Here is a 14,876-nt window from a genome sequence, read left to right on the forward strand (position 1 = left end):
AAAGCTTGTTATGAAGTTTGCAAAACAAGACATTAAAAATACATGTAATTTTGCTCACTGGAGTAGGCAAAAGAAAATTGTATTTACTCATATTTATAATGGGAGTAAGCTCTAATTGTGTATTGTATTTATAATATATTAATTATATTTAATTGTATGCAGGTGGTGGGAATAATTGGTGATTCACTTGTCCCCCTATAATTAGGCACAAACTGAAACTGTGGCTGTTGAGGTAGGAGGTACATGCTTGTAATGCGTAACTCTGTAAATAAATGCTTATGAAAGTGTGTAAAGATTGGCTCCAGTTCTATCCACCACCAACTGGCTCTCTGAAGTATAACGGAACATGCCCACTCAGCTAGTAGTTATCATTGAAAATTAATCTGTAGGGCAGGGGATAATGCTTCATCAGTACTGAAGGGATAGGAAGATAGGAGCAGGAGTAGGCCATTCAGCCCATCGGCCTGCTCCATCATTCAATATGATCGTGGCTGATCATCCACTTCAATGCCTTTTTCCCACACTATCCCCATATCCCTTTATGTCATTGGTATTTAGAAATCTGTCAATCTCTGCTTTAAACATACTCAATGACTGGGCATCCACAGGCCTCTGGGGTAGAGGATTCCAAAGATGCTCTCTGAGTAAAAAAAATTCTCCTCATCTTGGTCCTAAGTGGCTTTCCTCTTATTTTGAAATTGTGTCCCCTGGTTCTAGACTCCGCAACTAAGGGAAATATCTTACCTGTAGCTACCCTGTCTATCCATTAAGTATTTTGTAGGTTTCAATGAGATCACCTCTTATTCTTCAAAACTCGAGAGAATACTGGCCCGATCTCCCCAATCCCTGTTCATAGGACAGTCCCGCCATCCCAGGAACAAGTCTGGTGAACCTTCGTTGCACTCCTTCTATGGCAATAATATCCTTCCTAAGATAAGGGGACCACAGCTGCACACAGTACTCCAGGTGCGACCTAACCAAGGCTTTATACAATTGAAGCAAGACTTCACTACTCATGTACTCAAATCCTCTTACGATAAAGGTCTACTTGCCATTAACCTTCCTGATTGCTTGCTGTACCTGCATGTTAGCTTTCAGTGACTTATTGTTGAGGACACCCAGGTCCCTTTGCACATTTACGCTTTCCATTTAACTCACCATTTAAGAAATATTCTGCGCATCTGTTCTGCCTACCAAAGTGGATAACCTCACATTTTTCCACATTATATTCCATCTTCCATGTTCTTGCCCACTCACTAAGTATGTCCAATTCCCCTTGAAGCTGCTTTGCATCTTTCTCACAACACACATTCCCACCTAACTTTGTTATCCGCGAACTTGGAAATATTACATTTGGTCCCAACATCCAAATCATTGATATATATTGTGAACAGCTGAGGCCCAAGTACTGATCCCTGTGGTTCCCCACTAGTCACAGTCTGCCAACGTGAGAATGACCCACAATCAAAATTTCTGTTCCCATATGCTGGCTGAAGACCATATTTCCTGTATTTTATGTTTCTCTTTTCCTTGTATCGAATAAATTGAAAACTGATTCTTCCCAGACCAGTGTCTTGGCCTCTCAGCATCTGCTTCAATAGGAAACAAGCAGTGAATATAGACCCACATGCTTGCCGTTCAGCTTTGTTGAGGAGTAGTACATGGTTAGGTTGGCGGTGTGGGGCTTCCATTAAAAAAAGGACTATATGGTCTCCCAGCAGGTCCTCAAGCTTAAAATGAAAAACAGCATGCATTCTAAAAATACATTCCACTTTTAGCCATCACTCTCACATTTACCTGTTTAACCTCTGCTTGCAAGTGACGGAGCTGTAAACATTGCTCCAGGCGTTTCTGTGTCTGATCAGCATTCAGCTCGAGCTCTTGTTGTTTATCATGAAGGAACTCCAGCAGCTCCTGCACTTGTGTTCCTAAATCCATATCTTTATCACACGTTAGTTCAATTCCTGATTAAAATAAACACATTTCATGGCTTATTTACAAAGCTCTGCCTTTCTAACACTTCTCAGCACCTGAATCCAATGCATAACTGTTACATTTAAAAAATGCTATTCTTAGAACAACAAAACTTCCCTCCTCCAAGGCCGATCAGTTTGAAGTTGTATTTATTACCTTCATTCCCACTACAATCAACAGAACACAATCCCTTCAGAAACAGAATGACACAAATTAAACTCTGCACTCTTTCAAATATAGCAGATAACTTTGGAAAGAAGGAAAAAACATTACTGTAAATAAAACTAACTAATAATATTCAAATGTACTAGCAGCTAAGTTTTTTTTAATTCATTCACAGGATGCGGGCTTCACTGGCTGGGTCAGCATTTATTGCCCATCCCTAGTTGCCCTTGAGGTGGGGTGAGCTGCCTTCTTGAACTGTTGCAGTCCATGTGTAGGTACACCCACAGTGCTGTTAGGAAGGGAGTTCCAGGATTTTGACCCAGCGACAGTGAAGGAATGGCGATATATTTCCAAGTCAGGGTGGTGAGTGGCTTGGAGAGGAACTTCCAGGTGGTGGTATTCCCATCTATCTGCTGCCCTTGTCCTTCTAGATGGTAGTGATCGTGGGTTTGGAAGGTGCTGTCGAAGGAGCCTTGGTGAATTCCTGCAGTGCACCTTGTAGATGGTAGACACTGCTGCTACTGTTCGCCGGTGGTGGAGGGAGTGAATGTTTGTGGGTGTGATGCCAATCAAATGGGCTGCTTTGTCCTGGATGGTGTCAAGCTTCTTAAGTATTGTGGGAGCTGCACTCATCCAGGCAAGTGGGAAGTATTCCATCACCCTCCTGACTTGCGCCTTGTAGATGGTGGACGGGCTTTGGGGAGTCAGGAGGTGAGTTACTCATCGCGCTATTCCTAGCCTCTGACCTGCTCTTGTAGCCACAGTATTTATATGGCTAGTCCAGTTAAGTTTCTGGTCAATGGTAACCCCCCAAGATGTTGACAGTGAGGGATTCAGTGATGGTAATACCATTGTACATCAAGGGGCAATGGTTGGATTCTCTTGTTGGAGATGGTCATTGCCTGACTCTTGTATGGCATGAATGTTACTTGCCACTTGTCAGTCCAAGCCTGCATAATGTCGAGGTCTTGCTGCATTTGGACATGACCAGGTTAGACCCAGTTAGCCTTGCACTCAATTACTATTTAATGTAAACATACATCTTCTAGTTGTGAATGACAACTGTCTCTGAAGTAGCATTTTCTGAAAGCACTCCTATGGAACTGAATGAGAGATGTCACTTGTAGTTCTGTAGGTGCAGCATGGATAATAGTTAACTGTTACATTTTAGCTCTGTTAAGCAAAAAACTCTTTCTCAAAAAATTAGTCCATGTGGATGCACCAATTCTGTACACAAACTTTGAAAGCAGACTCAGTGGCAAATATGACATATGAAGTTCCAACTAATCTCAATGCTGGATGATTATTCAAGAGCACGCCAATCAATCACAGTACTGTATCTCATGATTTACTACATAACAGACCTTCCAAGGTGATCAACGGCCAGCAGACTGCACCTGCTAAGATAACAGCAATTCTATTCGTGGGCCGTGGCACACTTTCCTAGGTCAGGGAAGTGCTTCAATAGGCCCTGGGTCAGCAGAGAACCAGATACAGAGCTGTGCCATTTGCCGCAAGGCCACCTCCAGCTTATGTGTACAAAGGACTGTCACAGCTAATGACGCACTGCGGCCTTAAACTTGCTTTCAGTGCTTTCCATTCATGCAATAGTTGCTGAAAAAGGATACATGCTATCAAAGCTTTTCATCTTGCCCTCATCAGGGTAACTCACAAGAAATTACCAACTGTAACGGGGAATCAACAATTTATAATGCATGAGAAGAGAGTGTTGATTGGTGTAAACAGCAAACAATTCATGTGAGATTTATACTCATTTTTAGTCGTTTGTGCATAAAATGAACTTGTCCTGGAATTTTATACTGGTTACAGCACAGAAGGAAGCCATTTGGCTCATTGTGTCTATGGCTGGCTCTCTGCAAGAGAAATTCAGCTAGTTCCACACCCTTGCCCTTTCCCTGTAGCCCTGCATTTTTTTTTCTCCTCAGTTGTTTTTCCAATTTCCTTTTGAAAGCCCTGATTGGATGCCTCCACCACATTCTCAGGCAGTGCATTCCAGATCCAACCACTTGCTGCATAAAAATGTTTTTCCTCATGTTGCCTTTGGTTTTTTGGCTTATCACCTTAAATCAGTATTCTTTAGTTCTTCACCCTTCCACCAAAGGGAACAGTTTCTCCCTCTCCCTCTCTATCCACACCCCTCATGATTTTGAATACCTCTATCAAATCTCCTCTCAACCTTCTTTTTTCTAAAGAGGACAGCCCTACCTTCTCCAATCTATCCACGTAACTGAAGTTTCTCATGTCCTGGAGCCATTCTAGTAAATCTTCTACGCACCTTCCCTATTGCATTAACATCTTTTCTGAAGTATGGTGCCCAGAATTGGACACAATACTCCAGTTGAGGCCGAACCAGCGCTTTATAAAACTTCAATAACTTCTTTGCTTTTGTTTTCTATGCCTCTATTTATAAAGCCCAGGATCTTGTATGTCTTATCAACTGCTTTCACAACCTGCCCTGCCATATTCAGTGATTTGGGGAGGAGAGGCGGCATAGTGACAATATCACTGGTCTAGTAATCCAGGGGTCTGGGCTAATGTTCTGAGGACATGGGTTCAAATCCCATTATGGCGGCTGGTGGAATTTAAATTCAATAATTAAATTAATAAAATCTGGAATTGAAAACTCGTCTCAGTAATGGTGTGATCATGAAATTATCATTGGTGGAAAAACCCATTGGGTTCACTAATGTCCTACAGGGAAGGAAATCTGCTGTCCTTACCTGGCCTGGCCTACATGTGACTCCAGACCCACAGCAATGTGGTTGACTCTGAAATGGCCTAGCAAGCCACTCAGTTGATGGGCAACAAATGCTGACTGTCAGCAATGACTATATCCCATGAAAGAATAAAAAATTAATTATGCACATGTACCCCAAGGTTTCTCTGTTCCTTCATTTTATATTGCCTCTTCTCATTCTTCTTACCAAAATGCATCACTTTACACTTCTCTGCATTAACTTTCATTTGTCACGTGATTGCCCATTCAACCAGACTGTCTATATCCTTTTGAAGTCTATCACTATCGTCGTCACAGTTCACAATATTCCAAACAAAAACAGAAAATGCTGGAAAAACTCAGTCTGTTTGACCCTTCTCGAAACGTTAACTCTGTCTTTCTCTCCACAGATGCTGTTAGACCTGCTGAGATTTTCCAGCATTTTCTGTTTGTTTCAGATTTCCAGCACCTGCAGTATTTTACTTTTATCACAATGTTCCAAGTTTTGTGTCATCTGCAAATTTTGAAATTGTGCCCTGCACACCCAAGTCAAAGTCATTAATATAGATTAAGAAAAACTGTGTTCTTAATACCGATCCCTGGGGAACCCTACTATATAGCATGTTCCAGTCCAAACAACAACCATTCACCACTAGTCTATGTTTCCTGTCACTCAACCAGCTTTGTATCCATGCTGCTACGGTCCCTTTTATTCCATGGGTTTCAGCTTTGGTGACATGCCTGTTATATGCCACTTTATAAAACCCCCTTTGAAAGTCAATGTACCCCAAAGTCAATGTACTCCACATTACCTTCATCAACCCTCAACAAAAAATTCATAGGCTGTAGTGTACAAAGGAGACATTCACCATATTTGTGAAGGAGCTGATGTGTTACACACAGGGCAGGATTTTACGGCCCCGTTGCAGTTAAAGCAAGCATACACTACTTAAAGCCATCCTGCACCTCTAAAAGGAGGTGCATTGTGACAGAATTAGGTGCTGGAAGTCATTCTACAGCTGATTCTGATCTAGGAAAGACAGAAGAATGGCACAATATGAGAAAGAGCAGTCTCCAAGATTCTCAGGTGCTGCGCTGGAGGCCTTGGTGTAGGAGGGGGAGAGGAGCAGGGATCTGCTTTATGCACAAGAGATTAGGAAGTCCTCCAGAAGACCCCTCTGGAGGCATTGGGAGCAGATAGCCAAGGCAGTCAATATTAAGGGTGGAATTTTCTGAGCCCACTGGTAGCAGGCATGTTAGGTGGCGTGCACAGAAAATATGGCGGGACACATTTCATGACGGCATGAAGGCAGGTCGTGATCTTCTGCTCAGCCCACCGATAGCGGACTGCGTTTCCTGCCATTGGTCGGTGGGGAGCTAATTGTAATACATTAGCATATAATTAAAAGGCCATCCTGCCAGGCTCTTGGAACCCTATGGTATCATCCGTCCACATCGGCGGGAAAACGCGCCGACGTGTTTTACAACAGCACGCAGGCGATGAGCACTTGGCGGCTTTCACTTTGGGAGAACTGAGGTGAGTGAGCAGCAGCGTTCTCCACAGCTCGTCCATTGTTTACAGGCCTCAGGGGCACCAGGGTGCGGGGGCAACTGATGCTGGCCCCACTGGTGCCTGCTGAGGGGGGATGGTGTCCGGGCTGCAGTCTTTTTGCCTTTGCTGGCCATGTCTCCCGGGCAGCTGTGGTGAGCTGGTGGCAATGAGCGGTTTGCTGATGGCTGCCTTTTAAATATGGCGGCTGGTGTGATGCAACAGTGGGATGATGGCGAGTGGTCGAATGAGAGCCTGCCCGCCATGGAAACGGTGTGTTTCCCAGGAATGCATAAATAATGAGTCAGGCTCGGAAAGGTACAGCGTGAAGGACTCCATTTTACCCGCCCGCTACTGCACTTAGTGCAATTCTGGTAAAATTCCGCCCTAAGAGTCAAACGCTGAGGACCTGGATGCAGTGTCGCAAGTAATTCAATGACCTCACATGAGTGGTCAAGGTCAGTGAATGCATCCTCAAATGCAGCACACTAGCCTCACACCCTGCCCAATTCATTACACTCCCATCTCTCACCTACCAGCAATTTAAATCAATCAGGGCTCATATTTCACATTCATATGCTTCATCCCACCCTCACACACTTAATACTGCTGCAAGCCTCACACCCACATCTCACAGCTTTTGCACACTCCCGGCTGTTCAATCATGAAAGCCACATCACCAAACAGATTGCAAAACACTGACTGACACACTTCTCTCTACCTTGCAGGGAAAGGAGGCACACAATTGGAGGCAGCAGGTGCTAATTAGAGGGAACAGGCATGGCTGCATGATTTTATCCCAATGGAGGAATGCTGAAACATATAGGAGATGATGGTAGTCTCATACCTAATCAGCCTTCTCACAGCCCACTTTCGCCTCATCCAACGATCTCTTCTGAGAACATGCTGCCGATGATGTAAGTATCCATTTCTGATTTTCATAACTGCCCCTCATCACAACCTGACAATTTTTAAATTTAGTTATAGGTTTTTGGGGTTTGAGCATCTCTGGGAAGGACAGCAATTATTGTCCATCCCTAGTTACCTTGAGAATGTGATGGTGAGCCACCTTCTTGAACTGCTGCAGTCCATGTGGTGCAGGTACACCATGGTACAATTGGGGCTGGGAGATGGGAGTCCCAGGACTTTGACCCAGCGACAGCAAAGGACTGATGATATATTTCCAAGTCAGGATAGTGTGCAACTTAGAGGGGAACTTGCAAATGATGGTGTTGCTGTGTGCCTGCTGCCCTTGTCCTTCTAGATGGCAGCGGTCACGGGTTTGGAAGATGCTATCAAAGGATCCTTGGTGAGTTGGAGCCTTTTACCTTTCAGACACTCAAGAACTGTAACCTGGTGAGGCAAGGTGAAAGAGCAACAGGTGGAGGAGCACAAGGACAGTGATGAAGAAGAAACACCATCACTCAGTCTCAGTTTTGCAACCACCAGCTCAAATTCCTCCACTGCAGTTATTTTGAAGACAGAGCTTAAGTAGCCTGCACCCAGGGCAGAAGCGAGGGGTAGCACAAATTGCAAGTGCCAAGGCAAGAGGGAGTTGTTCTGGGAGTTCTCAACATCGATTCGAGATCCCATAGTCTTATAGCATCAGGACAAACTTGGGGAAGGAAACCTCCTGCAGGTTACCATGTACCGCCCCGCCCCCTGCCGCCTCAGATGAATCAGAACTCCTCCATGTTGAACACCACTTGGAGGAAGCATTGAGGGTGGCAAGGGTACAGAATGTACTCTGGGTGGGGGTCGCTAAAGTCCATCACCAAGAGTGGCTCGCTAGCACCACTACTGACTGAGCTGGCCGAGTCCTAAAGGACTTAACTGCTAGACTGAATCTGCATCAGGTGGTGAGGGAACCAACAAGGGGGAAAAACATACTTGACCTCATCCTCGCCAACCTACCTGTCGCAGCTGCATCTGTCCATGACAAAACTAGTAGGAAGTGACCACCGCACAATCCTTGTGGAGATGAAGTCCTGTCTTCACATAATACTCTCTATCGTGTTGTGTGGCACTACCACTGTGCTAAATGGAATAGATTTCGAACAGAACTAGCGGCTCAAAACTGGGCACCCATGAAGCACTATGGGCCATCAGCAGCAGAATTGCATACAATACAACCTGTAACCTCACGGCCTGGCATGTTGCCAACTCTGCCATCACCATTAATCTGGGGGATTAACCCTGGTTCAATGAAGAGTGCAGGAGGGCATGCCAGGAGCAGCACCAAACATACCTAAAAATGAGGTATTGACCTAGTGAAGGTACAACGCAGGGCTACTTGCATGCCAAACAGTGGAAGCAGCATCCAATAGACAGAGCTAAACAATCCCATAACCGATGGGTCAGATCTAAGCTCTGCAGTCTTGCCACATCCAGTTGTGAATGGTGGTGGACAATTAAGCAACTAACTGGAGGAGGAGGCTCCTCAAATATTCCCATCCTCAATGATGGGGGAGTCCAGCACATCAGTGCAAAAGACAAGGCTGAAGCATTTTCAACAATCTTCAGCCAGAAGTGTCGAGTGGATGATCCATCTCAGCCTCCTCCTGAAGTCCCAAGCATCACAGATGCCAGTTTTCAGCCAATTTGATTCACCCCATGTGATGTTAAGAAACGGCTGAAGGCATTGGATACTGCAAAGGCTAGGGGCCCTGACAACATTCTGGCAATAGTACTGAAGACGTGCTCCAGAGCTAGCTGTGTCCCTAGCTAAGCTGTTTCAGTACAGCGACAACACTGGCATCCACCTGACAGTGTGGAAAATTGATCAGGTGTGTCCTCTAAACAAAAAGTAGGACAAATCCAACACAGCCAAATATTGCCCCATCAGTCTACTCTCGATCATCAGCAAAGTGATGGAAGGGGTCGTTGACAGTGCTATCAAGCGGCTCTTACTCAGAAACAACCTGCTCACTGATGCTCAGTTTGGGTTCTGCCAGGGCCACTTAGCTCCTGAGTTCATTACAGCCTTGGTTCAAACATGGACAAAAGAGCTGATCACAGAGGTGAGGTGAGAGTGACTGCTCTTGACATCAAGGCAGCATTTGACTAAGTGTGACATCAAGGAGCCCTAGCAAAACTGGAGTCAATGGGAATAAGGGGGAAAACTCTCCACTGGTTGGAGTCATACCTAGCACAAAGGAAGATGGTTGTGGTTGTTGGAGGTCAATCACCTCAGTCCCAGGACATCGCTGCAGCAGTTCCTCAGGGTAGTGTCCTCGGCCTGACCATCTTCAGCTGCTTCATCAAAGGCCTTCCCTCCATCATAAGGTCAGAAGTGGGGATGTTCACTGATGGTTGCACAATATTCAGCACCATTCGCGACTCCTGAGATACTGAAGCAGTCCACGCCCTTAAGCAGTAAGACCTAGACAACATCCAGGCTTGGGCTGATAAGTAGCATGTAACATACGTGCCACGCAAGTGCCAGGCAATGACCATCTCCAACAAGAGAATCCAACCACCTCCCCTTGACATTCAATGGCATTACCATTACTGAATCCCCCACTATCAACATTCTGGGGGTTACCAGTGATCAGAAACTGAACTGGACTAGCCATATAAATACTGTGGCTACAAGAGCAGGTCAGAGGTTGGGAATTCTGCGGAGAATAACTTGCCTCCTGACTCCCCAAAGCCTGTCCACCATCTAAAAGGCACAAGTCAGAAGTGTGATGGAATATTCTCCACTTGCCTGGATGAGTGCAGTTCAACAACACTCAAGAAGTTCAACACCATCCAGGGCAAAGCAGCCCACTTGATTGGCACCCCATGTGTCATCTTCAACATCCACTCCCTCCACCACCGATGCACAGTAGCAACAGTGTGTACCATCTACAAGATACACTACAGCAACTCACCAGGCTCCTTCAACAGCACCTTCCAAAACCTGCGACCTCTACCATCCAGAAGGACAAGGGCAGCAGGGGCATGGTAACATGACCACCTACAAGTTCCCCTCCAATACACACCATTCAGAATTGGAGCTATATCACCGTTCCTTCACTGTTGCTGGGTCAAAATCCTGGAACACCCTCCCCAACAGCACTGTGGATGTACCTACATCACATGGACTGCAGTGGTTCAAGGAAGTAGTTCACCACCACCTTCTCAAGGGCAATTAGGAATGGACAATAAATGCTTGCCTAGCCAGTGACGCCCACATCCTGCAAAAGAATTAAAAAGAAGATCCCAAAAGATTGGGGCCACACTCTAGTTCTGCTGCAGAGGGTTCAGATGAACACTTTAATGACTTGGGCTACAGAAGTATGCCGATGAGTATAAACAATGAAATGCTTGGTGCATTGTCAGGTCTGCCAGAAAGACAGCATGTGACATTGAGGAGGAGTCCAGTACTGACATTGCACAGGGCTATGCACAGTGCTTAGAGCCCATCCTCTCTGGTATGGCAGTGGTGGCCAACTCCAATCGCACCCCTTTTAGATCCAACCATGATACAGCATTTGATGGCTGACGTCTCAGCTTTCATTGCAGTACAAGCAGAAACGATCAAATACCTGGGTGCTGCAGTGGAAGCTCAGCCTTCCATTATGCAAGCTCAGGTTGCTATCATCATAGTTGCAGATTCTAGTGTTCGAAGTGGCTTGCAGGCTGTCACAGCAGTCCAGCAATCTGACCTGCAGCACATTCATAAGATTACTGAGGTGCCGCCCTTGGGAGCGGCAGTGGGTTTGTGGAGCACGAACCTTCTGTCGCCTCTCAGGTGACAACATTCATCCTCCCTCAACTGCCACTTCGCCAGTGCCCTTGCTTTTGCTTGTCAGCCAGCCCAAACTCTTGTCACCCATGGCAAAATGGTGCAGTCCAAAGTTGGGCCTTCTACACCCAGAGCTGCTTGAGTTTATCGTAAAAGGCTATCTGCAGTCTCCTCCAGTGATAGTCAGCAGCCTTCCCCTTCCATCAGCCATTCTACAGACACTAGGGTAGCACTTTGTAGGAGCAGGACTCACTTTGAAAGCAAACTTGCTTTCTAGTAAGTAATACTGTACTCTGTTCTATTCATTGATTTACACCCACCTCCCGGCTGGAAGAAAGATGCATGAGCTGAGTGATTTAGTAGCTTGCTGCCAGGCCTTTTATCCCCGGTACCTCGAAATATCTGCCTGCTCAGTAATGGCACAGTTTCAGTATTGGAGGATGAACAACATCCAAATACTTCCTGACACCCATACTAAAAAAAGAACTGGCTGCAAGAAGGAGTGAAAGGAACCTTGCTTCCACATTACCTGATGCTTGCACTTCCATGATGTACTGATGTAAATCTTGGCCCTGCTGAATTACATCAAACGTCATGTTATTCATGGCCAGTTTGCGTTCTGTGTGTCGCTGCAGTCGCTGTTCAGCTAATGTCAGGTCTTCTGTATTAAAATCATTCATTTGACGGAGAAGATCTTCATTCCAGGCATCTAACTCTGCTGTCACCTGATAACATATCACAGATATAGACAGGTGATCCAAGGTTTGTGATAAAATGATACATTATGTTAAAGGTAGATGTGAAAGAGCTAATTCCTCTGATATAAAAACAAGGAAAATAGCTTTACATTTTGCAACTAATCAAATCCATTCAAATGAATTGAGCAGAGCGTTTGTGTGGTTGAACAGCTCCCTACCTATGGATACGTCCATTTATAATAGGGTGTGAATATAATATTTTAAAAATAACTCTATTTTGAATAGGAAGTTAAAAGATGTAGCAGATATTGTTGTTGTAAAAAGTTGCAAAGCTGCTATTTGGTAATACTAGCATTTGGCCAATTCAACACCAGCATGTAGATCTACCACAGGAAACCATTGACATACATGCAAGTCACAACAAAGAAATTGGCCATTCGGTTCAACCAGACAGTGTCAGCACTTAGACTTCATGCGAGCAAATAATTTTAGTCACATTTACCCACCCTGTTCCCATACTCCTTCTGAAATTCATGTTGGCTAACATTTTCCCTTTCTCTAGATATTTACAACTCAGGAACTCCCGTTTTTGGCACTCGGCGTTGGATGGGAGGGGTGGCGGGGCGGGGAGAGACAGCAAAGGATAAGTACTCTGTGCCAGAATGGTGAGGTCCAAAGTTCCAGAGATATTGGGCCTTAGACCTCACTGTTAGATAGCCTGCATGGTGCAACACAGTATCATTTTAAAGACCTTGATTAAATCAACCTTCAATCTTGTTGGGTGAGTGAGATTTGGAACAGGATAGATAGTTCAGGATGGGTTGAAGTTTATGGGGAGTGGAGAATGGAAGGATGACCAGGAGAGCATCAGAGCTGTCAATGGCATGGATGAAGGTTTCATCAGCAAATGGACATAAGCGGATGTGATGGTGTGTGAAGTTATAGAGGTGGAAGTAGGCTGTCTTGCTGGTGGAAAGCATATGGGTTGGAGCTCTGCTCAGGGATAATGAGGATACTATGGTTGCAAACAATCTGGTTCAACCTGTGACAGTGACCAGAAAGGGCATTGGAATTAATGTGGAGTTTGTGGCGGGAGTGGGAGAGACATGAACCACACCTTTGGTCTTCCTGGTATTTAGATGGAGGAAATGGTGGATCATCCAACAGTGTATGTAGGACAAGTAGTCTGACAACACAGAGTCAGTAGAGTGGTTGAGAAGCTAGGACAGCTCTTTCAAAGATCCGGCACATGCATGCTGGGCCAAATAGTCACTCCTGTTCACTTCTATAGTTACTTCTATTGTTAATCCTTCAAAAAAAATTTGATCAGGTCCAGCTAAAAATCAGTCACCTTATCCATAACGCTAGTCTCCAGCAATTTCTCAACAGCAGATGTTAAGCTGATTTATCTATATTTTCTGGTTTCCCTCTGGCAACTTCCTTAAATAGTGGAGTTGGAGCAGGAAGTGGACCTCACGGTCTTAAAAATGCAAAATTAGGAATCTGACAATCCTTACCATTCAGCCACAGCTTAAGTGCTATTGTGTTGAGAAACAGAGGTTGGCATATCCACTCAAAAACTAACTCCATTATTATGCAAATTAGACTTCTCACTTCACACTTCCTTAGGTATTGTAAATATATGTAATTTATAAGTCTTCGCTTAACACATGCCCCTTATACAACATTGTGCAACATACTGTAGTCAAAGATTTGTATTGACTGGCGTCCTTGGAAGGGCTAAAACACATGACAACAGTCTGACAACAAGATAAGCAGATACAGGGCAATTCTACTGTCTGTAGCATCAAAGGGTATGTGCTCATAAAAAAAATCAAAATATGTTGTTCTATTTACTTGTATTTCTTTAACGCTAAACTCACAATTCCTTTTCCACACCCACCCCAACCCCTTTCCTCCCCTGCCCTCCAGTTTGATGTGTTCACAGCTGAGCTCTGCAGACCCAAGACCTGATGGGACAGACACATCTCCTTAGGGAAGTACTCCATCTGTTTGCTAAAGAGCGATACTGCTATGTGAACCATGGACTTACCTCAATTGTGTATTGCTCAAAAATTCGAAGCTGCAAGAAAATATCTAACTTGATTTTTCGCTCATGGAAAAGCTCTTCCATCTGTCCCTGGGCTTCATCGAGCTGCTGGAGGACACTTTCAATGTGGCTGATGGAGCTATTGTGTGGGGTTTTATTGTTGGAAATTGCAGAGTCCCTGTGGCAAACCAAAACATTAATGCAGTCCAAATAACAGAAAGTGGTGAGTGCAAGTTTTCAACTATACTCACAACTGTCAAAAACAGACAAAATTCTAAAGGATTGATGAAGATGCACACAGTGCCCATTTAATGCGATAATTAGAAAAATGCAACACTGTATTTAAAAAGTTCAACACATTTTCTGACATGATCTGACATTTGACCTCAAAACACTAACAAGGACATAAAGTACATTCAAAAAAAGCTGCAAAGAAAAAAATTCTTTAATCCTACTTTAGACAAAATTACAGAACCAAAAGTTTGCCAATGATTGTCATCAATATATGAACTCTGTTTTAAAATAAACATTTCCAAAAATAATACATTTGTACAATAACATTTCAGCTGGATCTACAATGGACGATCAAGCATGAATGCCTTTTGCCTCAAAGACAGTTTGTTGCATTACTGATTGTGATATATCTGAAACGCTACTCAGAATAATGAACATGTCCCATTTGATTTCTTTTTATCTTCATCTGTGATCTGCACCACTCACCTGAGTTGCTGAATTAGGTCCTCCCCTTCCTTTATGACATTCAGGGTTGCCTCAAGTGTTGCCGTTTGTTGCTGTTGAAACTGTTTGATAAGTTCCTGTACTGCATCTACTGAGTCAGCACAAACATCTTCCAACAGCTCCTTTTGGAGCTCTTCCATCCATGCCCACAACTGCAGGAGGTGAAAAATGGGAATAACATAGAAATTAAGTTAGGAACCTTTCTTGTTATATTCTGTATCACTATATATTCC

The 14,876-nt window shown here is 44.3% G+C and overlaps 1 protein-coding gene across 1 annotated transcript in view; it reads right to left on the reverse strand.

Annotated features, from left to right (window-relative positions):
* The window catches only part of kalrna (kalirin RhoGEF kinase a), a 1,015,085-nt gene that overhangs the window by 404,928 nt on the left and 595,281 nt on the right, over positions 1–14,876 (reverse strand). Inside the window, exons 12-15 of the mRNA XM_078552171.1 lie at positions 14,626–14,795; positions 13,909–14,083; positions 11,687–11,882; positions 1,798–1,964 (exon numbers count right to left, since the gene is read on the reverse strand). Coding sequence (XP_078408297.1) covers positions 1,798–1,964; positions 11,687–11,882; positions 13,909–14,083; positions 14,626–14,795 — 708 coding nt within the window. The remainder of the gene's footprint in view (positions 1–1,797; positions 1,965–11,686; positions 11,883–13,908; positions 14,084–14,625; positions 14,796–14,876) is intronic.

The sequence above is a fragment of the Cetorhinus maximus genome, chromosome 11 (assembly GCF_964194155.1).
Source record: "Cetorhinus maximus chromosome 11, sCetMax3.hap1.1, whole genome shotgun sequence".
Taxonomy (NCBI): Eukaryota; Metazoa; Chordata; class Chondrichthyes; order Lamniformes; family Cetorhinidae; genus Cetorhinus; species Cetorhinus maximus.